Below are 27,724 nucleotides of genomic sequence, written 5' to 3'. Positions count from 1 at the left end.
AGCGCGGAGCCGAGGTCCCCGAGCGGCGCCTAAGCTTCCTTCTAGAGTAAGTTTGCAGAGCTCGCCACCCCTCCAACCCCCACCTCAGCCCCCGCGCACTCGTCCTCATGGTGTGGGAATTGCCAGCGACCTGAACACCCTGGCACCCGGTGCTCGGCCCGAATAAACGCTGCCGCTGCCGTTGCGGCCCAGTTATCTTTTCGTTTGGGTTTTAAGTGTTGCTGAGGCGGTTTCGGCCCTCGGTGCGCCTAGACACCGCTTCTGGCGACATTTTCCTGCTTAAAATCCTTGTTTACCTCTGGCCTCGTCAAGTAAAGCCCTCTCTCGCGAGTTGGAGTCGCGCCCCGCCGCGTCACCTTCTCGATCGCTGGAGGCAGAGCCCAGATAGGCCGTGCGCCCTCTCCCCGGTCCCGGGATTCCGGAGAGGCCGCCCCGCTCCTGAGCCCCTTCCCTCCCAGCCCCTCCGTCCTCGCGTCTCCTGAGGCCGGTCCTTCTGCCTCGCAGCAGCCCCCTTTCCTGTCAGCCCGTCCCCTCACCCCGCATAGGGTAGGTGACCTGGGCCAGCCCTGTGACAGTCAGTGCTGTTCCATGCCCAGTTCAACTCGGGGGAAAAGGTGATCTTCAGGTCCGGGGGCGTCTCGTTCTGTTGCCCACTCAGTAAATTCAGGAGGCAGGAGGATCAGGAGAAGCAGAGTCAGAAGGACGGAGAGAAATAACTGAAACCGAGGAGAAAAGCATCAAGGAGAACCAGTGGGAAAACTGAGACTGGCTGAGGAATTTGCAAAGGGATAGTCAAGTCAAAGAGGTTAAGCCTTGAAAATAGCCAAGTGAGTAAAATAGAGAAGTATTAATAAATTAGAAAGCCAGATCTCCAGGGACTGGAAAACAGCACAGGGAGAACTGCCCTGTCTCAGTGATGGGAGCGGGGAGACGAAGGGCGATGAGGGACGTCAGAGGTGCAGTCCCTAACTGGGTTTTGGCCGAGTTTGAGTCAGGCCTCTTGGGTTAGAGTCCCGAGTTGTGTTTTCACCCGGTTGGAGTCCTGCCACAAAGGTTCAAGTCTCAATCTGAAGTGGCCGGTTTTATGAAATGGCAACCCACTCCAGTATTCTTGCCTGGAGAATCCCACTGACAGAGGAACTTGGTGGGCTGCAGTCCACGGGTCGCAAAGAGTCGGACACGACTAAGTGACTTCACCTGCACCTTCACCATGGTGTTGGCAGAGAAAGGTAAGGAGCAGAGGAAGAAAGAGCTGGAAGGAAGCATAGCCACGTGGCCTGCCAGAGAGTGGGGAGGAAGGGAGAGTCACAGCGAGAGGAGGGGAGTAATCTGGAGCGCAGAGAGGGAGCCGAAATGGGGGAAGAAAGAGGCAGACATAGGTATGGATTTTTGAAAGACTCAGGAAGGTTGGAGAGAGAGCATTTCGAGGGGGAACGAATTGCAGCCGCCTGAGACAGGACACGTGTGAGGGAGGAAATAGGACAGGAGCAGCAGGAGAGCAGAGGGGGAGAAAAAGAGACACCAGACCCAGATGAAATAGGGAGATAGGTGAACCAGGGGGTAAGCTCGATCCAGGTGTGGCCAGTTGTCTGGATACAGATGATTTTTTTAGTCATACAGAGGAGGATGAGAATTTCAAAACTCCTGTCTATAAGGCTTGTGTCTTTTTTTATTACTTGTGGCAAAAGATGAGTTTCATTTGCAAACCCTGTTGAGCCTGGGGCAGTGGCTTGATTCACTGAGTTGTGAGTGACCCTCTTCCCTTGTCCTATCATAAGATAGAGGTCAGGGAAGAAGAGACCTGGGGCAAGAAATGACTGATTCTAGAGTGTCACTCTGTGGTAGCTTTTTTTTTTTTTTAAGAATTTTTTTGGCTGGGCTGTGCTGTGGGCTCAGGAGTTGTGGCTCCCAGGTTCTAAAGCACAGGCTCAGTAGTTGTGCACAGGCTTAGTTGCTTGTACTTGTGGGATCTTCCTGAACCAGGGATAGAACCCATGTCCCCTGCATTGTCAGGCAGGTTCTTATCCACTGTATCATTATTGGGTAGCATTTTTAAAGGAACACTTTTTTTTTTTTTTTAAACGGATTCACATTTTCTCCTTTCTTTATGTATGGTGCTTTTTGTAGCTTGGAATAGGTCTTAATTCATTCAGTTTCTGTACTGATTTTTAACTTCAGAAATAAGGTTTTTTAGTTTCCAGTATTCTACTCTTATCATCCTTTTCTAAATATGGTTATTCTCCACAATTTTTTAAACTTTGACACCAGATTTTTAGATTAAAAATAATTCTCAGGGGTTTTTTTTCAAATTTTTTTCAGATTCATTCCTTGCCTGAGTGCTTTCTTCCCTTCATCTCATACATTTGAAACTTTCTTTGGTAAGTAGTAAATCATCTTAGACTATTTTGTGCCATACTTAGCAAAAATGTCACCTCGCTTATCAGTTCTAATGAGGTAGATGAGCCTAGAGTGTATTATACAGAGTGAAATAAGTCAGAAAGAGAAAGACAAATACTGTATATTAATGCATGTATATGGAATGTAGGAAGATGGTACCAGTGATCCTACATGCAGGGCAACAAAGGGAGACACAGATGTAAAGAACAGACTTTTGGACTCAGTGGGAGAAGGTGAGGGTGGGATGATTTGAGAGAATAGCACGGAAACATGTAAATTACCATATGTAAAATGGAATGATCAGTGCAAGCTCAATGCACAAATTAGGGCACCCAAAGCCAGTGCTCTGGAACAACCCAGAGAGATCTGGTGAGGAGGGAGGTGGAAGAGGGTTCAGAATGGGGGGGCTGCTTCTGCTGCTAAGTTGTGTCAGTCGTGTCCGACTCTGTGGGACTCCATAGACGGCAGCCCAACAGGCTCCTCTGTCCCTGGGATTCTCCAGGCAAGAATACTGGAGTGGGTTGCTATTTCCTTCTCCAGTGCATGAAAGTGAAAAGTGAGAGTGAAGTTGCTCAGTCGTGTCTGACTCTTAGACTCTTAGCGACCCCATGGACTGCAGCCTACCAGGCTCCACCATCCATGGGATTTTCCAGGCAAAAGTACTGGAGTGGGGTGCCATTTCCTTCTCCAATACATGAAAGTGAAAGTGAAGTTGCTCACTTGTGTCCGACTCTTAGACTCTTAGCGACCCCATGGACTGCAGCCTACCAGGCTCCACCATCCATGGGATTTTCCAGGCAAGAGTACTGGAGTGGGGTGCGATTATAGTCACGAGCAGTCTGTTAATAAAGAAAAGGAAGGTTTTAAAACTCAGACTGGCACCAGGCCCCTCATCCATAAGATGCATTTTGGGATAATCTTGGCACCAGATGATTCGTCCCAGGCCATAAAATGATTAACTTGAATCTTGTAGAAGGGCAGATTACCATACAAATAGTTTTGTTTACATAAATTAGGGGAACAACATCTGAGTATAACATACTGGTTTGTGAAGTAGGTTCTCAGCCATTAGGGGGAACCGACTTGAAGACAGAATCTGGGGTAAGTGCATAGTCCATTCACATAGCTTAAGACAAACATTTCCATAAGAAAAACAGATTGGTTAACTCAAGGTTTGAGAATAGTTAACTTCAGATGAAACCAGGTGTCATTATGGCAACAAATATTTTAAGAGAAACCTCCTTTTAAATTTGTATACAGAAGGAAAAAAGTATCGCTAATTTGTTTCCTCCTGCTGCTTAAGAGATTTAAAAATGTCTGACACTTACAACCTATTTGCTCCATTTGGAGACCCCTGGCCTTCCTGCCTGTTACCCTCTCATTCCCCACTTTTCTTTTAGAAGAATTATGTTGCCTAGGGAAAAGGGGCATCGTTCTCGTTCTATAACTGCTTCCAAGCTGACAAGGGGCATTGTCCTTAAATTGGTCAGGCAACATATTCTCCTAACCCTCATACCGAAGATGTCTGATCCAGTTCAGTTCAGTTCAGTTCAGTCGCTCAGTCGTGTCCGACTCTTTGCGACCCCATGAATCGCAGCACACCAGGCCTTCCTGTCCATCACCAACTCCCAGAGTTCACTCAGACTCACGTCCATCGAATCCATGATGCCATTCAGCCATCTCATCCTCTGTCATCCCCTTCTCCTCGTGCCCCCAATCCCTTCCAGCATCAGAGTCTTTTCCAATGAGTCAACTCTTCACATGAGGTGGCCAACGTACTGGAGCTTCAGCTTTAGCATCATTCCTTCTAAAGAAATCCCAGGGTTGATCTCCTTCAGAATGGACTGGTTGGATCTTCTTGCAGTCCCAGGGACTCTCAAGAGTCTTCTCCAACACCACAGTTCAAAAGCATCAATTCTTCTGCGCTCAGCCTTCTTCACAGTCCAACTCTCACATCCATACATGACCACAGGAAAAACCAAAGCCTTGACTAGACGGACCTTAGTTGGCAAAGTAATGTCTCTGCTTTTGAATATACTATCTAGGTTGGTCATAAACTTTTCTTCCAAGGAGTAAGTGTCTTTTATTTTCATGGCTGCAGTCACCATCTGCAGTGATTTTGGAGCCCCAAAAGAAAAAGTCTGACAGTGTTTCTTCTGTTTCCCCATCCATTTCCCATCAATTGATGGGACCAGATGCCATGATCTTCGTTTTCTCAATGTTGAGCTTTAAGCCAACTTTTTCACTCTCCACTTTCACTTTCATCAAGAGGCTTTTTATCTCCTCTTCACTTTCTGGCATAAGGGTGGTGTCATCTGCATATCTGAGGACATTGATATTTCTCCCGGCAATCTTGATTCCAGCTTGTGTTTCATCCAGTCCAGCATTTCTCATGATGTACTCTGCATAGAAGTTAAATAAGCAGGGTGACAATATACAGCGTTGACATACTTCTTTTCCTATTTGGAACCAGTCTGTTGTTCCATGTCCAGTTCTAACTGTTGCTTCCTGACCTGCATACAGGTTTCTCAAGAGGCAGGTCAGGTGGTCTGGTATTCTCATCTCTTGAAGAATTTTCCACAGTTTATTGTGATCCACACAATGGCTTTGGCACAGGCAATAAAGCAGAAATAGATGTTTTTCTGGAACTCTCTTGCTTTTTCCATAATCCAGCGGATGTTGGCAATTTGATCTCTAGTTCCTCTGCCTTTTCTAAAACCAGCTTGAACATCAGGGAGTTCACGGTTCACATATTGCTGAAGCCTGGCTTGGAGAATTTTGAGCATTACTTTACTAGCGTGTGAGATGAGTGCAGTTGTGCGGTAGTTTGAGCATTCTTTGGCATTGCCTTTCTTTGGAACTGGAATGAAAACTGACCTTTTCCAGTCCTGTGGCCACTGCTGAGTTTTCCAAATTTGCTGGCATATTGAGTATAGCACTTTCACAGCATCATCTTTCAGGATTTGAAACAGCTCAACTGGAATTCCATCACCTCCACTAGCTTTGTTCACAGTAATGCTTCCTAAAGCCACTAGCTTTGTTCGTAGTGATGCTTTCTAAGGCCCACTTGACTTCACATTCCAAGATGTCTGGCTCTAGATTAGTGATCACATCAGCATGATTATCTGGGTCATGATCTTTTTTGTACAGTTCTTCTGTGTATTCTTGCCACCTGTTCTTAATATCTTCTGCTTCTGTTAGGTCCATACCATTTCTGTCCTTTATCGAGCCCATCTTTGCATGAAATGTTCCCTTGGTATCTCTAATTTTCTTGGCCCCCAAATAGTAGTTGGAAGAAGCTGCAGCAGTAGCAGGAGTTTGAGCAACTATTGCAGGAAGGGGGACCCCTTCCAGGGTCCGAAACTGAGCTCGTGTCTAACACTCGGAAATGAATTGTCCGAGGAGACACATGTGCTGACAAAGCAAGAGATTTTATTGGGAAAGGGCACCTGGGCGGAGAGCAGTAGGGTAAGAGAACCTAGGAGAACTGCTTTGCCACGTGGGTCGCAGTCTTGGGTTTTCTGGTGATGAGATTAGTTTCTGGGTGGTCTTTGGCCAATCATTCTAATTCAGAGTCTTTCCTGGGGGCGCACACATTGCTCAGCCAAGATGGATGCTAGCGACAGGGATTCTGGGACGTGGACAGACACTCCATGTCTCTTTTCAACCTTTCTGGAACTCTTCAGGTTGGTGGTGGCTCATTAGTTCCGTATTCCTTATCAGGATCTCCTGTCATAAAACAGTTCATGCAAACAGTTACTATGGTGCCTGGCCAGGGTGGGCGGTTTCAATCAGTGAGCTTCCCCTAACACAGCTATTTGTAACTTAAAAGCTTTCATGCAACTAGAAACAAATCCAGTTACACAGTTACACAGATGCAGGGAGCAAACAGCGAAAACAAAACAATCAGAATTATTGTAAGTAAGATAGTTTTCCACCATGGGGCACTAGTTAACATCTCCCAAAATGAGGCAATTGAGGCTTCAGGAATATCCATAGCCTCAATCTTCTTGTTCATGTGTTTAGTCAAATGAATAACATTAGTGCTCATATCAGGTTTATATGTACAGCGTTGGGTATGAATAATGGCACAAGTTCCAGCTTGCACAGCTGTCAGAATATCTAAAGACAATCTGTTTTGTTAAACCACCTTTATAATTTGTGCTTGTTCAGCATTAAGAGCTGAAATAGCTTTTTGAGAATCTTGTAATGCCTGTTGAGTAAAATTAGTCAAAGCATCCACTCGTAGCATAACATCTGTAGTTCCCAAAAAGGGAACAAAGACTGCAGCCAAATAATCATACCAGTGAAATACAGACCTTGCCCACCAAGTTTTAAGGTGGGGTAAATTAGCAAGCTTTTCTGGAAGCTCTGAAAATATAAAGCCGTGAGTAAAGGCTAGACACAGGTTGCATCTCCCTATCCAACCAAGGGGAAGCCATGCCCATAGGTAAGAGCCACATATCCAATAGGTCCCGTTTGGAGCAAGCCAGCTGACTGAGATATCTAGTCCCAATTAGTGCCTGGCCAGACAAAGGGAGAACCTGAATTGGGGTTGGAAAAGACGGGAATGATTACGTTACATACATCCTGAAGCAAAAAATCCCAATTTTTTCCAATCATTGTAATTAAGTTGTTGGCTGACTTTTGGGGATGGCTCTGTTTGTTCCCAGCATATAGGGGCAGTAGATACTAGACGTCCTTTTTTCAGGAGTTAGCCATATAACCTCATCCCATATTTGATAAATATCAGGTAAAAAACCATTAGATCCAGAGCTGTTTGCCTTATGTGTAGCGAAATACTCATTAAACCGAGACAATGTATAATCAAAATTAAAAGTCACATTATGTCCATAGTTAAAGTACAAAGTGTTGCACCAGTCCATTTTAGGGTTGGTAGATGTCATCAGATGAAGAAGAGGCCTCACATATGATTGCTGTCGAAGGTATTCGCAGACTTGGAGAAAGTCTTTTTCTTGAAGTGGAGATGTCCACCACAAAAGCCTTTCATGATGAAGAAGGGGGCGCTCCGCAGACCCAGCAGTTAGACCAATTGTGGAATGCAGCGTAGGAGTGAGCCCAGGACAGGAAGGCATTGTCTTGAGGATCAAACGGCAGACTAAGGATTTTTGGAGTCAGCAGAAGTAGGCTCACATAGATTATCAAGCCCATCTGAAAAGTACAAAGTCAGAGCATAGAAAGTAAAGACATAAAATGAAGTCACTTAGTTTTGGTCAGGGTGCCACCTCTTAAGTCAAGTGTGATGTACCCAAGAATCAATTCCTGGCACTTTGACAGCTGTGGAAGAAGAAAGAATTACCTGGTAAGGGCCTTCCCAGAGGGGCTCGAGGGATGGGTCCCCTGATCCCAATGTTTTTATGAGGACCTCAGTTCCTGGCTCAAATAGAGGCTTGTTTGACTCAGAGGCTGGGTCAGGAGTCATCTGCCTGAGTTCTGTTAATGCGTGTTGAAAAGCTGAGAGCTGAGTTACATAACTAGTTAATTCCAAGGCTTCAGGGTCTATAACGATGTCTGTGCATGAGAAAGGCCTTCCATAACTACATTCAAAGGGGGACAGTCCCTCCTTTTGGGGGGCAGTTCAGGCCCTCATTAAAGCTATGGGTAGGACTTTTATCCAGTTGTCCTGGGTCTCTTGAGTTAATTTGCAGAGGTGTCTTTTGATAATGTCATAGGATTTTTCAACCTTTCCTAAAGATTGGGGTCTTCAGGAACAGTGTAAGTGATATTTTATTTCTAGAGCTTCAGATACACCCTGAGTTACAGCAGCTTTAAATGCAGAGCCATTGTCACTCTGAAGGCTCCGTGGCAGCCCAAACTTGGGGATAATTTCATGGATTAAAATCTTTATAACCTCCTTAGCCTGCTTACTACAACAGGGAAAAACCTCAATCCATCCAGTAAAAGTATCTACCCAAACTTGTAAGCAACAATATCAGTTAGCTTTTGGCATAGGAGTAAAATCAATTTCCCAGCCCTCTCCAGGATACTTTCCACTTCGTTGTAATCCAGATATTGCTAGCTTCTCAGTCTTTCGGTTATGTTTCTGACGGACCTCACACCTTTTGATTTTTACCTTCAAACAAACGAGAAGCCATCTGGTAAGTACTCTCTGCACCCAAATGAAAACTCTGGTGTAAACCCTTAAGAATTTTCCATTGAGCATTTTCAGGAATTATTAATCATCTATCCTCAGACTTTAACCATCCTTTATGTGTAATCTTTGCTCATCTTTTCTCATATCTTTCTAATTCTTCCTCAGTATATTGTGGTTTTTCCTGTTCCACAGGATCTGTCCAGATCAAAGGCGTCTACAGTGAAGGGGTTTCATAAAGTGCCAGCTTTTCTGGCTTGAGACTCAGCCAGCTGATTACCTTGCTGCTTTACTCCCATCCCTGCTGTGCCCTTTGCAATGCAAAACAGCTACTTCTTTAGGACAGTATATAGCAGTTAAAAGTCTCTCAATCTCTCTGAAATGCTTAATAGGTTCCCCTGTTGCTGTTTTAAATTGTCTGTCTTTCCTTATTGCAGCATGAGCATGTATAGTCAAATAAGCATACTGAGAATCCATGTAGATATTTCCTTGCTGCCCTTTGCTTAACTCTAGAGGTCGGGTCAGAGCCACAAGCTCCACTAACTGAGCACTGGTTCCCAGGGGGAGAGATTTTGTTTCTGAAACCTGTTCAGCAGTCACCATGGAGTAACCTGCTTTATGCTTTCCATCCCAAACAAAAGAACTGCCATCTGTAAATACTTCCATGTCAGGATTGTCTAATGGGGTATCCATTAGATCCTCCCAAGGTGCATAGTTTAAAGTTAGGAATTGGGAACAATCGTGATCAGGTGTTTCATTTTCCTTCTCAGAAAGGAAAGTGGCAGGATTTAAATGTCCACAGACTTTAAGCTTAGTTACTGGTCCTTCTAACAACAATGACTGATTTTAAGAAGCCTACTGTTTGTCATCCAAATATTAACCTTAGAATTTAAGATTCCATTCACATCATGAGAAGTCAGGACAGTAAGATTTCGTCGATTAATTATTTTTAAAGCTTCAGGTGCTAGTAAAGCCGCTGCCCCAATTACTCTTAGGCAGTGGGGCCACCCAGGTGAAATTACATCTAATGTTCTGCTTAGATGAGCAGTAGGTTGCTGGTGAGGCCCTCAGGCTTGTGTCAAAATTCCCAAGGCCATACCTTTTCTTTCAGTGACAAACAAATTAAATCCTGATCCTGTGGGCAACCTCAAAGCGGAAGCTTGCAGGAGGGCAGTCTGAAGAACCTTAAAAGCCTTTTGAGTACCTGGAGACCAAAGTAGTTTGTCTGTTTGGGCCTGCTGAGTTTCAGCTATAAGTTTATATAAAGGCCGGGCAAGTTCCCCATAACCCGGAATCCAAATATGACAGTAGCCTGTGATTCCCAGAAATCTTCTCAATTGTCTTAAAGTCCTGGGTAGGGGATGATTTGGTATGGGTTTAATTTTCTCAGGGCCTATGGCCCTAGTCCCTTCTGATATGATTAGGCCCAGATATCTAGCAGATTGTTGACAAAGCTGAGCCTTTTCTCTTGACACCTTATAACCGCAGCCTGCCGGAAAGTTAAAGAAATCTTCTGAGGCTCCTGAACAAGCTTCCTCTGTCTCGGCACAGAGCCAAATATCATCTACATATTGTAACACCACCACTTCGGAGCTATTAAAGTTTTGTAGCTCCTGTGACAAACTTTGTCCAAATAAGTGAGGACTTTCACGAAATCCCGGGGGCAAAACTGTCCAGGTTAACTGAGAAGCTGGCTGCATAGGGTCTTCAAAGGCAAATAGAAATTGACTTTCCTCCACCAAAGGCACAGAATAGAAAGCATCTTTCAAATCAATTACTGAGAAATATTTGGCTCGTTGAGGAATTTCAGACAATAGAGTATAAGGATTAGGCACCATGAGGTGTAAAGGAACTACAGCCTCATTTATTATTTGTAAATCTTGAACTAGTCTCCATTTACCATTTGATTTCTTTATACCCAAAATAGGAGTGTTGCATGGACTGTTACAGTGAACTAATAGTCCCTGTTCCTTTAAATTTTCGATGATGTGTTTTAACCCTTAACCTCAGGTTTCAGTGGATACTGCTTCTTATGTGGAAATAAGTGGGTCTTTGAGCTTGACAACTACAGGAATAGCATTTTGTGCTCGACCCACAGATTTTCCATCAGCCCATACTCTAGGATTTACATTTTGTTCAACTAGAGGGAGAGAAAGGGAGGGCTCCATATTTATGAAAACAGAGGCATGGACCTTGTTCAGTATATTCCTCCCCGAAAGGGGTGAGGGAGACTCTGGCACAATCAGAAACTCATGTGAAAATAGCTCAGAATCTCAGTTACAACATAAAGAATAACTGAAATAATACCCTTTGGCCCGTCCAGACAGTCCCATTACAGAAGCGGATCCAGAAGGAAGTGGGCCAGGGGCTTCAGTAAGCATGGAGTAAGTTGCCCAGTATCTGAAAGGAAATAGAGGGATTGGCCCCCCACAGTTATTAATACCTGGGGTTCCTCAGGTGTAATTAGGACAGGAGCTTGTGTGGGGACCCCTGGGCACCTTCAGTCCTGATTGTCTTGAGAATCTGACCCCAGGTGTCATGACAACACAGTATTTTAAGAGAAACCTACTTTTAGATTTATATAGAGAAGAAAAAAAAAATATTGCTAGTTTGTTTCCTCCTGTTGCTTAAGAGAGAGAAAAAATGTCTGACACTTGCAGCCTATTTTCCCCCTTTGGAGACCCAGTTTGTTTCCTCCTGCCGCTTAAAAGAGATAAAAATGTCTGACACCTGCAGCCTATTTCCTCCATTTGGAGACCCCTGGCCTTCCTGCCTGTTACCCTCTCAACATCTTGTAACAAAATAGACATATTTTCAACTGTGGTTTTACCAAAGACATGAATTGTGTGTATGTGTTTATGTGTGCACACACAAATGGATATTTGTGGTCTCAGCTCTTTACCAGAGAATGACGGAGATATGACATTAGATCTTGTGAAATTAAGGCATTTCTTTGAAAAATGGGAAAATAAAAGAACATTTAACATGATAAAACCACCAAAATGCTTCATTCTTTCTTTTCAAAAAAAGAAAAAAAAAAACACCTAATGTAGCTGGTTAGTCTAATGGTCTGTTTTCTCCATTTTCTATGATCAGTGAAAAAAAAGTGAGCTGTGCGGTGATATGAAGATGTTTCCCTCAGGTCCCTTTGTGACTTTTCTGTGCAAATGAGGAAGGATGGGCTGGATTGACCTGGAACCTTCCAACAGAGCCTCTCTATTCATAATGAAAAAGATTGCTCAGATCCTATTTCCAAGCTGACCCCTTACAATGTTTGTTGTACCAGTGGATATATATTTGCAATTCTGTATTTTTAAAATATTTTACTGCAGTCGTATAATAAAGGATTACCTGCTTGGTATCAGTTTGACCCAATCTTGAAAGAAAAGTTTCGTTTGCTCAGATACATAACAGATGTTCCTGGTCTTAAATGGGATGGGCAATAAGGACAAACTTGGCCCACTTGCCATTCAGCCTCCCATTTCATTATTCAGTTATACCCGGTTCTCTTCACTCAGCTCAGACCTTCTCATAAACAGCTTATCTCTGGGCCTGAGGGAGCCCACTTGTAACATGCAGATGAGAGACTAGACCGGAATCTCTGAGCATGAGCAACACTGACCCCTGAAATGATTAGCCAAATTGGCTGTGTGTCTGTGTGTAGCAGTTCTGGTTTGGAGGGAGTTTCTGGTGGTAATGAGAATTTTAAATAGATCCCAGTCCTCCCTGAATGAAAAAGGAAAAGGAAAACTGTAGGATGGAGGCAGGATCACAGGCTCAGAATTAGATGACTTCTATGAATGAGGCTAAATTTGAAGGGAGGTTTTTTTTTTTTAGGTCCTTATGTTCAGACCTCCTCTAGCTTTCATTTGTTGGGTCAAAAGCTTGACGCCTCGCTGTTTTTCCACAGCCCTCTGTCAAGCTCAGGGCCCTGTCAGTGTCTCCAGCCTCATCCTGGGAGTTGACCCTTTGCCCATGGTTCAGCCTGTCGCAGTCTCATTTACCTTTTCTCTGTTTCCAAATACCCAAACCATTTCTGTCTGACATTGTAGTTCCTTTTCTCACCTTCAGGTCACCGTGCCTCAGGCCCTTTGTCACCCTTCAAGTCTAGGCTCAGAGAGGTCTCCCCATCCCCTCCTAACAGTCTCTCTCCTGTTACCCAGGTTTATTGCCTCTGTATCAGTTGCCATCCGCAGAAATTAATGCACTTCTTCATGGGTTATGAGTCCTTCCTAGTTCCCCTCTTTTTAGGGCTCATAGTGTTTCTCTTCCCAGCATGGCTGCAGTACCTGTTACTGGAAATGTCTGTAGATGACAGGACTATGGGTTGGGCTGAATTATCCTCAGGGAAGACCAAGAGAACAGGGCAGCTGATGAAGATGTTTCCATGTTCTGGACATTTCAGCTGTAATTGATCTTTACCCCATGTGACTACTTAATTACTCAAAAGATGAGCCAAGAAATATAGGAAGTCCTGAAAAGCCCTGCAGAACTGGTGTCCTCAAGCAGTGGGCTAAGATGTCCCCATGTTTCGTCTGCTGGGTTTCATCCTCTGCAGCCCCCAGATCTAAGCTCTGTCGATTTAGGGACCAGTCACCATCGTGGACAGCAGCTTTGCCATCTAGGAGTTCATGTGCTCAGTGTCAGTGTTGTGATTTCAGTGCGCTGAGGATGAGCAGAAATCCAAAACCTAATGGGGCAGGAAGAAGATGCTGCCCCCTGTGCCCTGCCGAGAGCTAGAATATCTTCCAAGTAGGTGTGGGTGGAGAAAACAGGAGATAGTGAGACCTGGAGACCCTTGCTTTGAGACTTCCTCATCTCAAATGCCTTTGTACGTGGACTCCATAATGTCCCCAGGTGGTGGCAGACTTTCCCAGGAGGGCCAGTCTCTTAATTTTCATACTGCATGTACAGTGTCCTTTGGGTGGTAGCTAGTGGGCACTCCTTTTGTGACCGCCTTTGCCGGGAAACCCCTGTGCGCTTCAGTCTTGCTTAGTCCAGTCATAAGGGAGGAGAGGTAGACAAATGGGGAAAGCAGAGGGAGCCTGGTGGGGTCTGCAGGAGGCTTGTGGCAGTACTTGGGGGCATCAAGGTGAGCCCAGTGAATGGGGTGTACGCCCATCCCAGTGTAGTTGCAGGGACAAGGGGTGTGTGGATCTGTTAGAAGAGAATGTCTCCGTTGAAGGTGGAGCACCTGGTTTGTTGGAGAGCCCGCATGGAGTGATTTGCGGTTCTACTGCTGGAGCTAGTGTTCCATGGGACAGCAGTGCTGAGGCTGACATGTGCCTGCAGAGGTTTGATTTGACAACTCGTGACCACACGTGAGCAGCAGTGAAGGACGTGGAATTCAGCCAAGAGAAGTCTTTTCCACTGTTAGAACTGTGGCCTGGGCTGAGCCCACAGGCAGCTGTGGGTGCAGGAGGATGGGAGCCTTGTGCTTGAGGGGCTGGTTCTAGCAGGTGCCCCCAGCATCCACTCCACTCCCTGGCTTTTGTTGGCTCTTTTAGCAGGCAGGCACCTTAGAGTAACAGGGAAAATCTCAGGTCATTTTTTGCATCAACTTTGGTATCATTGTGTACTTGGGGTTGCCGGTGCAGAAAGGTTCATGTCCATTTGGGAAGATACCAGGAGAATCTGGAGTGTTTCCTTAGAAGATGCTGAGGTCTTAGTGGGCCATGTGCATCATTGGAATTATCCGTCTTATTCATAGTCTTTGGAGATTTCGATGTTTGACCTGGATCACTCAGTGTAAATGAAAATATAGTGTCTTGTGTCTGTGAATCTTTTGGTGTCCTCTTTTGTATTTTGCCTCATGCATGAGCTATCAGGGCTTGGAATGCTTTGTGTTTGTATAAGAGGGTTAGAGGCTCATAATGGGCTCTGTGGAGACTCTGTTGGATACCATGAAAGTTTGTAAGTTTGTTTGAGTCCTGCTGGGAAAATAGGAGTACTAAGGTTAAAATCACGGAATGCTTGTTATAAGGTGGTCCTGCTCGGTAGGGATTTCTGGGCCCAGCCTGAGAAGAGTCATAAAGTCCTGTGATGTAGGGGAGGATGGCTCCAAAAAATCAGAGGGCAGCGATGCCACAGTGATCTGCAGCCTGGAGGATTGTCCTCTAGAAGATGCAGCTGCAGCTGTCTTGCTGCCAGGCTGGATTCTGTGTTATCCACTCCTGTCCCTCCCAAAATAATCACACATACAGGCACAGTACAGAAAACACGGAATCTTAACTGCACTGTTGGTGGTAATGTAAATGGTACTGCTGTGTTGGAAAATATAATGGAAGTTCCTTAAGAAATTAATAAAGAACAGGCCTACAGTCTGTCAAACCCATTTCTGACAGATATCCAAAGGAAGAGCAATCAGTTTTTCAGAGATATGTCCACATTCCCCTGAGTGTGACTGGATTTGCAGTAGTGAAGGCATAGACACAGCCCAGATGTCTCTTGACAAAAGAATACATTACAAAAGTGTGGTATAGAAATATTAATTGTATACTGTATATTCATGAACTATTTTTTCTCTGTATATAAATATAAATACCAAGGATCCTGCATTTATGCCAGAATGAATGAACCTACAGAACATTATGCCAAGTGAAATAAGCCTGACAAAGGAGGACAGACCCTGCGTGGAAACTAGACCTGTCATACTCACAGAGCCATCGAGTAATAAGGCTGTTACCAGGAGGTGGGTGGAGGGGGAAATGGGGCACTGGTAGTGAAAGAGTAGAGATTTTCCATTGTAAAATAAGTAAGTTCTGGGGATCTGAGGTACTGCATGCTGCCGGTAGTGTTTCTATATCCTTGAAATTTGCCCAGAGAGAAGTAATACAGTGTAGTCATAGGGAGAAGTGTAACTTATTCAACTATATTAATTATTCAGTGTATGAGTCTATCACATGATCACTTTGTACACAGTACATTTATACGATTTTTGTTAGTTACACCTTAGTAAGGCTGGGAAAGGAAAAGAGAGTGGTGGGGGGGAGGGGGGCGTGCTTTTCTCTTCTGAATGGTGCTCAGTCCAGGCTTCACGTTTTATTGATGACGCATTTTGCATACACATGTGCCAGAGTCCAGCTCCAGCAGCCAAGGAATCAGCCTGAAGAGATGAGCGGTAATGATGCATCCTTTGACTCAAGGTACGGGACTGCATGTTTATTTCAAGCTTCAGATTCTCTTATATACTTTGACAAAAGCAATAGGTCAGAGGTTTAGAATTTTCAGTTTCCCCTCACCCAGATTTATTGTCTCCATAAAACATTGTGGCCCTTCAAACAGAGTTTCTGCTTCAGGGATTCTCTCAGAATCCTGTTTACTTTAACTTGTGATTATATTGAAACTCATGCTTATGTCTCCACTGCAAACCACATTGCTCAGTTTATTTCTTATCTTTCTAAATCCTGTTTGCCCCTAGAATCCTAAGCACACTATCTCCTAAAAAGGCTTCTCGCTATTAATATCTCTGAAATTCCTAATCTGTATAAGCTATTGTAAAACATGCTAGCACTACCACATTCCTTAAATTTTTAGCTTCTAAATATTCTTAATTATTCCTAAACACTAAATTCGGCAAACTTCCATTGCCATAAACATTTCCCTCACAAATAGGTCTCAGATGAGAATCCTTCCCGTGGCCTCAAGCTGCGGCCTACGTGCTCATCCTTGAACACTCTTGTAAAGATCCTTGAACAAATGTCCATGGTTAACTTTATGGATTATTCTCTGGGCACAACTGCTGAAGGCTTTGTGCCTTCTCATTCTCCTCTCAAGGACAATAAGCACCTTAACATTCTTTTCAGTCAGCTCAACCGAGCAAAGGAAAAAACAAGTCAGAATCACAAGACCTAACTCCTTCATCCCAGGTCCGTGTCTATGAAACAAGGAGAGGGAGTTGGGGCCGTGCCTCCATTTTGTCAGTAATGCCTAACACGGCTCCCGAAACACGTTTTGTACCCTCTGACCAGAGATTCCCCTTCAGGTAGTTTGCGTTGGTCCACAGCTTGAGAATGTTTAAGGTGCCCCAGTTGATTCCAGTCTGGATCCCTCACTGAGGATCAGGACTCTTGAGTCCTCCCAGTCCTGAGGGCTGAGATCTGGGGTGAGGAGGGGATGCTCTGTTCTGAGTGGGGGTGGATCAGGACCTGCTGTGTGACCTGAAGGAGACTGCCTGGTCAGCGGAGGTGCCTCTTGCTGCTGTGTACATGAGGCCTCAGCAGGAGGGGAGTGTGAGCCAAGGGAAAGTGTGGGAAAGTCCCATGTTGGTCTCTCTGTGGAAGTTGACTCTCCTGAGTCCCTCCTGAGACAGTGGCCACAGGGACCTGTCTGTTCCTCATGGTGAAGGCTTCCCTGTGTGTGTGTGGTTGGGGCTCAGGAAGGGGATGTGTTGACTCTTAGCATTAAGCAGCATGTTTTCTATTTTCATGATAGACATCTAAAGACTCGTGTTGCCTGAGGAAGCCCTGAAGTTAAGGAAGAGGAAAGAAAAGGAGTCAGGCATGGCTCTTTCTCAGGTAAGGTCATATTTACTCTATCCTTCCTGAAATGCCCTTCTCTGGACTTGCTAATCGTGTCTGACTCTGGAATGTTCTGTGTGACTCCTGTACATGCACACTCACCTGGGGCCTTCCCTCTGGCCCTGTCGTCTCCACTTAGATCCCGTCTCCCCATAGAGTTGATCCTGTTTTTTTTTTTCCTCCTTTAATCTGTCAGTGTAGTGTGTCATATTAATTGATATTTGTTGACTTCTCCTTGCCTTATATGAATAAAATCCATTTGGTCATGGTGTCAGATCTTTTTATTTATTTATTTAAGTTATTTTAATTGAAGGATAATTGCTTTACAGAAGTTGTTATTTTCTGCCAAACTCCAACATGAATCAACCATAGGTATACATATGTCCCCTCTCTCCCATCTTCCTCCCTATCCCACCCGTGTAGGTTGTTAGAGAACCCCTGTTTGAGTCCCTGAGTCAGTTAGCAAATTCGCATTGGCTCTCTACTTTATATATGGTAATGTAAGTTTCCATGTTACTCTCTCCATACATCTCACCCTCTTCTCCCCTCCCACCTCCATCTGTTCTCTGTGTCTGTTTCCCCAATTCTTTTTAATATGTGTTAAAGTTGGTTTGCAAGTATTTTAATTTTGCATCAGTATTCGTCAGGGGTATTGGTTTCTAGTTTTCCTTTCTTGTGTCTTTGGGAAGTCAGCAAACTATTAGAACCATGCTTGCTCCATAGAATTAGCAGTATTAGTGGTAATTCTTCTGTAAATGTTTGGTAGAATTTGGTCCTATATTTTTCTTAAAGGTTTCTGACTACTTTTTAAATCTCTCTAGTTATAATGAGCTTCCCTGGTGACTCAAATCATAAAGAATCTGCCTGCAATGCAGGAGACCCAGGTTCTATCCCTGGGTCAGAAGATTCCCTGGAGAAAGGAATGGCTGTCTAGTTCAGTATTCTTGTCTGGAGAAATTCCATGGACAGAGGAGCCTTGTGAGCTACAGTCTATGAAGTCACAAAGAGTCAGACACGACTGAGTGGCTGTCACTTTCACTTTCAACACTTCTCAATTTTTTTATTTCTTAATAAGTAAAATAGTTTGTATGTTTCTGAGAATTTGCCAGTATCTCCTATATTCTGTCATTTATAGGCATTATTGGTCATAGTACTTCCTTATCTTTTTGACCTCAGTTGTGATCACTCCTGTTTCATATCTGTTTTCAGTTATTTGAATCTTTTTTCTCTTTTCTTTAGTCAAGGTGGGGTTTTCCTATACAGTTTTTTCAAAACATCAACTCTTGGTTTGTTGATTTTTATATTTTTCTACTTTCTATTGTATGTCTGGTTTAATCTTTCTTATTTACATGTTTCCTTCTGCTAAACTTGAGTTTAGTTTGTTTTCTGTTTTCTGCTTCCTAGAGGTCTAAAAATAGGTTTCAGATTTAAGATCTTTTCTTTTTTTTACTGTAAGCATTTTACAGTTCAGACTTTATTAGTACAGTGTTCTCTGTGTTATAAATTTTGTAACGTTGTCTTTTCATTTTCATCCATGTATTTAAAAATTTCCATGTGATTTTTTTTCTTAGACCCATTTGTGGTGTAAGAGTGAATTGTTTAATGTCCACATGTGAGGAATTTTCTTTTTTTCTTGTGTTTATTTTGTTGTTGTTAGGGAAGATACTGTTATGGTATCAGTCTCTTAAAATGGTTAGTTTTGGCCTAACATGTGGTCTCTCATAGAGAATGTTTTCTGTGTCCTTGAGATACATGTGTTTTATGCTTTTGTTGGGCCGTGTGAGCTGTACATGCCTGTTCAATGTTTGCTTCATTTTTCTGAGATATCTAATATTAGATGTATATATATTTTTACTTGTTACAGCTTTCTGGTAAATTGACAGTTTTATCATTATACAATATTTATCTCATTGCACTTTTTTTTTTTCCTTCAGTTTATTTTGTCTGATATAACAGTCTCCCCTGCTCTCTTTAGGATGGACTGTCTTTTTCCATTCTTTCACTTTTCACCTGTCCATGTCCTTAGGTTTGTGAGTACTACCTGTTTCAGCTCTGACAAACTCTGTGTCTCCTGCCCTGGGTTTTTCCTCCTGTTACTTCTAGTGGCCTCTTCTCCTGTGCATCGTATGGTGGTGAAAGACAGGCACCCTGGACAGCTCCTTTCATGCCACTGTAATTTCAGAAGGAATATATTGAACATTTCCTTCCTATCATGATGTTCCTTGAGACAGTCTTGCTTAATAACTATATATTTTTCCATATTATTTTTTGCCATGATTTTTAATTCTCCAAGAAGTTTTTTTACTTTGCTATTGTGATAATTTTTTTTGGTCATAATCTAATGACTCTTCTAATTTCAAATCACTGTTTTATTAATGGAAAAAAAAGCAAAGAAAGTGTTTGGCTTCTATTGATGCCTTGCTATATAAATATAAATGGATAAAATTATATTTGTATCTTTGTATATGGTAATTTTATTATGAATTGAGTTCAAGTATTTTTTTTTTAATGTTTTTACCAGTTTTATTTTGGTAGCCTAGTATAGAATCCTGTTGACAAACTCAGCTCAGTTCAAAGGATACATTTTTATCATCTGAAAGATACTGAAACACATGTGAATAAAAGGATGATATAAAATTGTCCAAGGAATCTGTCAAAAGATGAATCCTCTCGTGTCAGTTAATTTTTTATAGATAAGCATGCATGCATGTGCAAGTCTGTGGTTTAGATAGAAGACATCATGATTTAAAAACTACCTATCACCTTTTCTTTTCAGTTGAAATTATATTATCAGTATAATCTTTGGCCTTGAAATTTTCTAAACAATCCTGTTAGTGTTTTAAGTAGTAAATTACTGAGTTGTGTTTCTGTATTCACGTCTGTAATGACCTTTCATGCCATTCCACATTGTTCACCTTTGACTTTTTTTTTTGTCATATTAATACAATATTTATTTGTTTTCCTTCTGTCAAACCCTGAGCCCACCACTTTCCCCAGGCTGCCTGGGGAGTTCCAGGAAAGGGAACATATAGGGCAGACACAGGAGAAAGAACTATGGGAGGTGGAAAGAGCTCCTTCACATCGTGAAGAAGATGAGCTAGACCACCATCAGCCAAAAGAGCCCCATGGCCTTTGAGAGGGCCAAGCCCGTGGTGTAGAAGAGCTACTGTTTCAGAGAAGGGTTCCTGGCATAACAGTGGTGAAGCTCCTGAACACAGTCCCACTTCCAGCCCTGGAGCCAGCCACCCCTGCTATGGCAGCTCCAGCTCCAGGGAACTTGGCTGCTGTGTCAAAGTCCTTTGAAATGGCACTGGTTTGGAAGCTGTGGCTAGGAATGTGAGATGGTCCGGGGACCTGGGACTGCCAAGCTGCTGTGGCTATCATGGGTCAGTGTCTCCAGCCCTTCACCACCACTGCAGACAGTGATCACTCAACAGTGGGGAGGTTCTCCCAATCAGGGAGGGTGTAGAGACTAATTTGTCACAGGTGTCCATTTTCAAGGGATGAAGGCCTGAGGCCCGAGAGCTGCTCCCCCTGCAGAGAACACAGAGGGCAGGGAAGAGGCTCACCTTGGACTTCTTTCAAGTTTTCTTTAGAAGCCCTCTGTCAAAGGACTTGTAATGTTCTTGATATTACTTCACTGTTAGATGCTTAAGCTTCAGTTGCTGAGCCCAAGCTTCTGAGTTCAGGTGCTTCATGTAACATTTCTTACCTTCTTGATCTGAGTCGAGTTTCTCAGAGTGTCTGTGACACAGGTCTTCTTCTGTAAGGTGGGAACAGATGGTTCTTTAATGAGCTATTATACTGATGACAGGTTCTTGCCTATAAAGTACTTATTTAATGTTTAGAGTAATATTACAGTAATTTAGAGTAACAGGAAGCCTTCAGACACTTTTGGTCCTTGCTGCTGTTATCAACATCATACCTGAAAATTTTGACCTTTCCATTAAAAGTGCCGTGGACTTTGTCATCTCTGAAGACACCACTCATGCTGTACCTCATTGAGATAATGAGTTGCGCTCACTGGGTAGAACATAATGTCTGACACTTCTGTATAGCCAAAACAGTGTTGAGCTTTATTTTTATATATTTCATGGATTTTGAACAATGATGAAAAACTCATATTAATTGGATAATCTCATAAGGTCTTGGCAAAAAGCATAAGAAATTAAAATTAGAGATCCATAGTTCCTCCAGATACCCCTGCATGGATCTGTTAGAACACATACTTCAACCAAGTCAATCCTTGCCCCTTACCGCCCTTTCTCTTTTGCATGAAAATGAGAACTTTTCATGGCCCTTTTGGTGACATGTGGTTTCATTTCAGGAACGACTGACCTCTGAGGACGTGGCCATTGAATTCACTCAGGAGGAGTGGGAATTCCTGGATCCTGCTCAGAGGGCCTTGTACAGGGATGTGATGCTGGAGACCTATAGGAACCTGCTCTCCCTGGGTAAGGATGACTTCCTTCCAGAGCTGCCCTTGGGTATCTGCATTTTCCCTGTGTGCCCCTTGGGAGGCCCTGAGGTCTTTCATGTGAGGTCTTTCTGGTGACTGGGGCATGACACAGCCTCACAAGGTTAAACTGACCCTCTTCAGATGCTGTGTCTGTTTCATGTCATATCTGAGCTTGTCCCAGAGCTTAATTATGTACAAAGCTCACTGGCAAATGTTAAAAAAAAAAACCAAAACACCCGATTTCCTATTTTCTTCTTTTTGACTTTTGCTCAGTGTTTTAAAAAATCCACAGCACTTTAGATTTCTTTCTTCTGACAACGCTAAATATCTATTTGTTTGTTTTCGCTTGCTTGTTTACTTTTTTTTGGCTGCACCATTCTGCATGTGGGATCTTAGTTCTCTGAGGGATCAAACCTGCACTCCCTGCATTGGAAATGCAGAGTCTTAACCACTGGATCACCAGGGGAGTCCCAGAATTTCTGTTTCTGATCTGAATATTATCTCCACATTGGAGCCTGAGAAAAAGCTCTGGACAGTGGGGAGTTGCCGGGGTCCAGCCCTGGTGGATCCAGGGTGATTCGAACGTGGGGACGGAGTCAGCGTCCTGGAAAAAACTTATTTAATTACAGATATAGAGGGAGATTAGAAACAGACAGTGTAGTAGGAGAATTAGTGGAGAAAAGAGGCTGAATTACTGGTTTACATGGAATACCAATCACCCCCTATGTAGGCCACAGGCGTCTTTCCATTCTCCCAAAGGAGAGGAGCCACTGAGGCCTCCCTGGTCTGATCTCAGAAGCCCAGGCAGAATTAGCAGGCTTGGTGAGTACCCACATTTCAGACGGTAATTCAGCCAGGAAAGCGGAGAGCAAGAAAGAAACAACACGGGGGAATCAATCTTTCCAGAAACTGATCTGATTTCTTTATTTTTCAGGTTTGTTTATATACCTTTTTGCTATACATAGGGATGAATACAGAGTCATGTGGGGGTCAGCAGACCTGACCCTTGTCACAATCAGGTGCTTCATATAAAATTATACAAAGGTCTTATGAGTTTCATCATCTTTTAGCCATGAGGTCTGCTGACATTTTATGGCCCTTTCTGATACTGGTCAGTTAACCAGAAAACTTGCTTTTCCTGGGGTGATTTTTCTTAAATCAGGCGCCACCCTCCAAATAAAGTTGCATTCCTATAGGGTGAGGGTGTAGTGAGTTACAATCAAGAAAGAAATTTACTTAACCTAAGGTTTATCATGATTAATCTTAAAGGTTAATACTTATTTCTCCTATATGCTAGTTATATTCATTATAAGGACAGGAATATGGAGATTTAGCAGCAAGTATTGGCTCAACAAATGTAAACCCTTCACCAGTGTTCCCCTTAAGATCTATTTTATCTTAAGATAGTGATAAAGTTACATAGCATAGTGATTTATAGTGATTTATAACAAAGTACAGTGATCTATAACAAAAGAGAAGATTCATTAACTCAAAAAGTCTAGTATTGCTAACATCAAAAAACTACTATATTTCCTTTTCTATATTCCAAATACATTGATTAATATATTCCCAGGTGCCTAAGGATATGGAGGCCTGGCGGCAATTATTGACTCATCAATGAGAAAAAGCCCTATGCTAATACTCCAAACTCTCTGTGCTGTTTATGGCTGAGAGGCTGTCACACAAGCTAGTCTGTCAGCAGAGAGGTTTGACCTGAGACATCCTTGTCACACCCAGGGCAGGGAATTAGCAGTAATTATTGGCAGGACAAATGAAAAAACCCTTCACCAATATAATTCCTAATCAACCTACTAATACTATACTAATGATCTTCTAACTTCTCAAAAGAGTCTGTGTTTAGAAAGTTTTAAAACATCCCGTGCCTCTCACAGTTGGGAGGCTGTAAACAATCGCATGCGGCTGGACGAGCCTGATCAGGCAGGCCAGAGAACCTCCAGAGTGCGTAAGTTGAAACACTCTTATCACGCCCAGGAATTTTTATTAACTGGAGCTGCAAGTTAACTCCTTCTCTGAGAGAAATGGTTATGGGGGAGAGCTCCCCGTAAAGTACTCTGGTTTTGGGGGCAGACACTCGGGAACGGGGTTTCCTGAGGCTTGATCACGCCTTTGTGTATGCCAAGCTTCATGACCTTTGCCATGGGCGGAGTTCCTCACGCTGGCTCCCAACAGGGAGTGATGTAAGAGTAGCCAAAACTACAACATATAAAGAAAAACGAGTATCTCAAAAGGGCTTTTTTTTCTGTTTAGGAGTGGGACAAGTTGGTGGATTGGATCCTCTGTGGTTGTTGAAAGGTCAGGGCGAGGTCAGGATGAAGGTCAGGGCAAGGTCAGGCATGCCTGGGCATGCCCGGGCATGTCGGGACATGCCCCAGCAGAGGGCGCTGCAGACACACCCCGGAGACGGGCCGGCAACCAAGCCGACCAATCAGGAGCTGACACGAAGCCCTCGCCGTCCAATCAGGAACCGACACGGAGCCCTTGAACACCAATCACCGCTGAGCCTGCGTTTTCTTCCTTATATGGGAGCCCCGGCCCGGGCTATAAAACCCCTTCCCCACCCCTCACACCTCGCAGACTCCACAGACTCCCTTTACCCCGCAGACTCCCTTTGCTTCGCAGACCCCCCTCGCTCCCTTGCTTACCCGCCCCCGGGAGTTCTGCCCGAGAGCGACCGCCCAATAAAAGGCCCTGTTCAACAGTCCATAGGGGTGGTTCCTTCTTCCCGCGGCGTTTCTTACAGTTGTTACTTAGGAAAATGTAAGAGTGGGTAGAGAGATCGTCTTTTTGATCCTAGATCCTATGAGGGGAGCATATGTGAATCTCGCGGGCTCTTAGCTTGCCATCTGTAGGAAGAGGGCATGGTCCCATCTCAAGATGCTGTAATGTCTGACCTTCATGTTGTATTAGTTTTACTCTTGTGCTGCTCTACCCAGTCTGGGAATGTCAGCTGTTCCTGATGTTCCATTCTCCTTACTTTGTATCATTTTACCTCTTCAATTTCCTTGAAATATATTCCTGAGGGTCTGAAATTTTATCTGGTTTCCTTGCTGTGATAATCCACCTATGTTTAGTTGGCAGCTTCTGGTGAGTCTCTGTGGAGTGGATTTAGTAGGTAACAGAAAACTGTGATGGAGACACTATTCCTAATGTTAATTTCTTGCTCTGTACAAAGTCAGCACTTGAAGCTATCCAGTAGAGTGATCAGTATGTTCTAGGATGATGAGAGAGAAAGTATCACGAGAGCCTGATACATCTTTCCAGGTTATTTTCTGGCTTTGGAGACTCTGTCAAGGGCACCAAGACAGTGCTGTTCATATGTGTCAAGGACCATATATTTTAGCCTCTGTAAATGGTATGGGAATTTATCCCAGGACAACTTTGTCCAAGCTCACATTCTCATATCTATGAAGCTATTGGCTGCACTGTTGTTCTGTTCATTGTAGGTATTTTTTTATCATTGAGTTCAAATTTCTGTGTTACTCTTAGTGTTTCTGTTTTGTATTTGCAATGTGTTGGATGGTTGATTGGGGAATGGTCCCTATGGTGGAACTGGTGATCAGTCCCTCTTAAAATTCTTTATATATTCTTTGTACTCAACTTACTATCAGATGTATGATTTCCACATATTTTCTCTTTTACTGTTGTATTTTCAAACTCACTACACTTTAATGCAGAGTAGTTTATAATTTTGATATAGTCCAATTTATTAATATCTGGTTTTATTTTGTGGCCTGTGCTTTTGGTGTTATATCTGATAAATCATTTGTGGGTCTAATTTCCAGAAACATTTCCTGCATGTTTACTTCTAGGAGTTTTATACATTTGGGACTTAGGTTTAGGTCTTTGAACCATTTTGAGTTTGTTTTTGTCTGTAGTGTAAGATAATGTTCCAAGTAAATTCTTTTGCTGGTGGGTATTCAGTTTTGTCAACATGTCTTGTTTCATAGACTGCTTCCCCCATTTAGTAGTTTTTACACCCTTGTGAAACATCTGCTGAACATCTCCGCAAGAGGTGTTTTTGTTTTAACCATTCTTTTTAGGTATGCTGCTGCTGCTGCTGCTGCTGCTGCTGCTAAGTCACGTCAGTTGTATCTGACTGTGCGACCCCACAGACGGCAGCCCACCAGGCTCCTCTATCCCTGGGATTCTCCAGGCAAAAACACTGGCGTGGGTTGCCATTTCCTTCTCCAATGCATGCATGCATGCATATCAAGTCGCTTCAGCCATGTCTGACTCTCTGCGACCCCACAGATGGCAGCCCACCAGGCTTCTCTGTCTCTGTGATTCTCCAAGCAAAAACACTGGCGTGGGTTGCCATTTCCTTCTCCACTTTTTAAGTATAGTTAATTTACAATGTTGTGTTTCAGGTTTACAGCGGTTTACAAGATACTCAATATAGTTCCCTGAGCTATATCGTTGGTTCTTGTTATCTATTTTCTATACACATTAGTTTGTAAATATTCAGACTCCTAATTTATCTCTCCCTTTCCTGCCCCCATCACCATCCTGTGCTATCCCCTTTGGTAACCATAAGTTTGTTTTTCATTCCGGTGAGTTTATTTTGTGAATAAGTTCATTTGTATCATTTATTTCAGTTCAACATATAATATCCTATGATATTTGTCTTTCTCTGTCTGATTTCACTTAGAATACTCCCTAAGTCTGTCTGTGTTGCTGCAAAACGTGTTACTTCGTTGTGTTTTATGCTGTGGAGGTGGCAACCCACTCCAGTGTTCTTGCCTGGAGAATTGCATGGACAGGGGAGTCTGGCAGCTGCAGGTCATGGGGTCTTAAAGAGTTGGACACGGCTGAGCTACTTTCACTTTACAATATTCCCTTGTATATATGTACCACATATTCTTTATCCCTTTGTCTGTCAGTGAACATTTAGGTTGCTGTCGTGTTTTGGCTGGTATAAATAGTGCTGCTAAAAACATTGGGGTGCGTGTATCATTTTGAATTCGTTTTCATCCTTTCTGGATATATGCCCAGGGTTGGAATTGCTGGTTCATGTGATAGCTGTATTTTTAGTTCTTTATGGAATTTCCATGCTATTCTCCAAAGTGGCAGTACCAATTTATGTTCCTTCCAACAGTGTAGGAGGATTCTCTTTTCTCCACACCCTCTCAAGCATTTATTGTTTGTAGACTTTTTGATGGTGATCATTCTGACCAGTGTGAGGTGATACATTTTTGTGGTTTTGATTTGCATTTCTCTCATAAGTAGAGACGTCAAACATCTTTTCAGGTGACTGTTTGCCATCTGTTTGTCTCCTTTGGAGAAATAGCTGTTTTGATCTTCTGCCCATTTCTTCTTGGGTTGTTTGTTTTGATATTAAGCTGTATGAACTGTTTGTTTATTTTGGAAATTAATCCCTGATAGGTAGCATCATTTGCATATTTTTTAGGCTCCTAGTCCACAAGTTGAATTTTTGTTCTTTTTTTGGTTTCCTTTGCTTTGCAAGAAGGGTTTAAATTTAATTAGGTCTCATTTGTTTGATTTTGCTTTTATTACCATGACTCTAAGAGATAGATTCAAAAAAATTTTGCTGACATTTATGTCAGTGTTTTGCATTTGTTTTCCACTATGAATTTTACAGTATCTGATCTTGCATTTAGATGTTTTACACATTTTGAGTTTATTCTTGTATGTGGTGTTAGAGAATGTTGTAATTTCATTCTTTTTCATGTAACTGTTCATTTATCCCAGCATCACTTATTAAAGAGACTTCTTCATTCTATATTCTTTCCTCCTTTGTTATAGAATAATTGACTCTGAGTAAATTGGTTTATTTCTGGGTTTTCTGTCCTGTTCTACTGATGTGTGTTTCTGTTTTGTGCCATCATCATACCACTTCCCTGGTGGCTCAGATGGTAAAGCCATCTGCTTACAATGCAGGAGACCCAGGTTCAGTCCCTGGGTCAGGAAGATCTGCTGGAGAAGGAAATGGCAACCCACTTCAGTGTTCTTGCCTGGAAAATTTCATGGACAGAGGAACCTAGTAGTCTACAGTCCATGGGGTCACAAAGAGTTGGACACGACTGAGCGATTTCACTTTCAACTTGTTGACTGTCAGTTGGTAGTATAGTCTGAACTCAGGGAACATGATTCCTCCAGCTCTGTTCTTCTTTCTCAAGATCATTTTAGATACCAGAGTCTTTTGTATTTTGGTACAAATTAAGTATTTGTTTTATGAAATATGTCATTGTTAATTTG

At 43.0% G+C, this 27,724-nt stretch overlaps 1 protein-coding gene and 1 pseudogene across 1 annotated transcript in view; one reads left to right on the top strand and one right to left on the bottom strand.

The window, feature by feature from the left end:
• LOC138096211 (zinc finger protein 160-like) overlaps positions 1–27,724 on the top strand; it is a 36,297-nt gene continuing 8,573 nt past the window's right edge. Inside the window, exons 1-5 of the mRNA XM_068992300.1 lie at positions 1–46; positions 2,320–2,378; positions 15,586–15,654; positions 16,943–17,025; positions 21,356–21,482. Of these exons, the coding sequence (XP_068848401.1) occupies positions 17,011–17,025; positions 21,356–21,482 (142 nt within the window). The 5' untranslated portion in view covers positions 1–46; positions 2,320–2,378; positions 15,586–15,654; positions 16,943–17,010. The remainder of the gene's footprint in view (positions 47–2,319; positions 2,379–15,585; positions 15,655–16,942; positions 17,026–21,355; positions 21,483–27,724) is intronic.
• Positions 20,126–20,522, bottom strand: LOC138096120 (ATP synthase F(0) complex subunit C2, mitochondrial pseudogene; annotated as a pseudogene).

Source organism: Capricornis sumatraensis, chromosome 20 (genome assembly GCF_032405125.1).
Source record: "Capricornis sumatraensis isolate serow.1 chromosome 20, serow.2, whole genome shotgun sequence".
Classification (NCBI taxonomy): Eukaryota; Metazoa; Chordata; class Mammalia; order Artiodactyla; family Bovidae; genus Capricornis; species Capricornis sumatraensis.
This window is presented reverse-complemented; position numbering and strand designations above follow the sequence as displayed.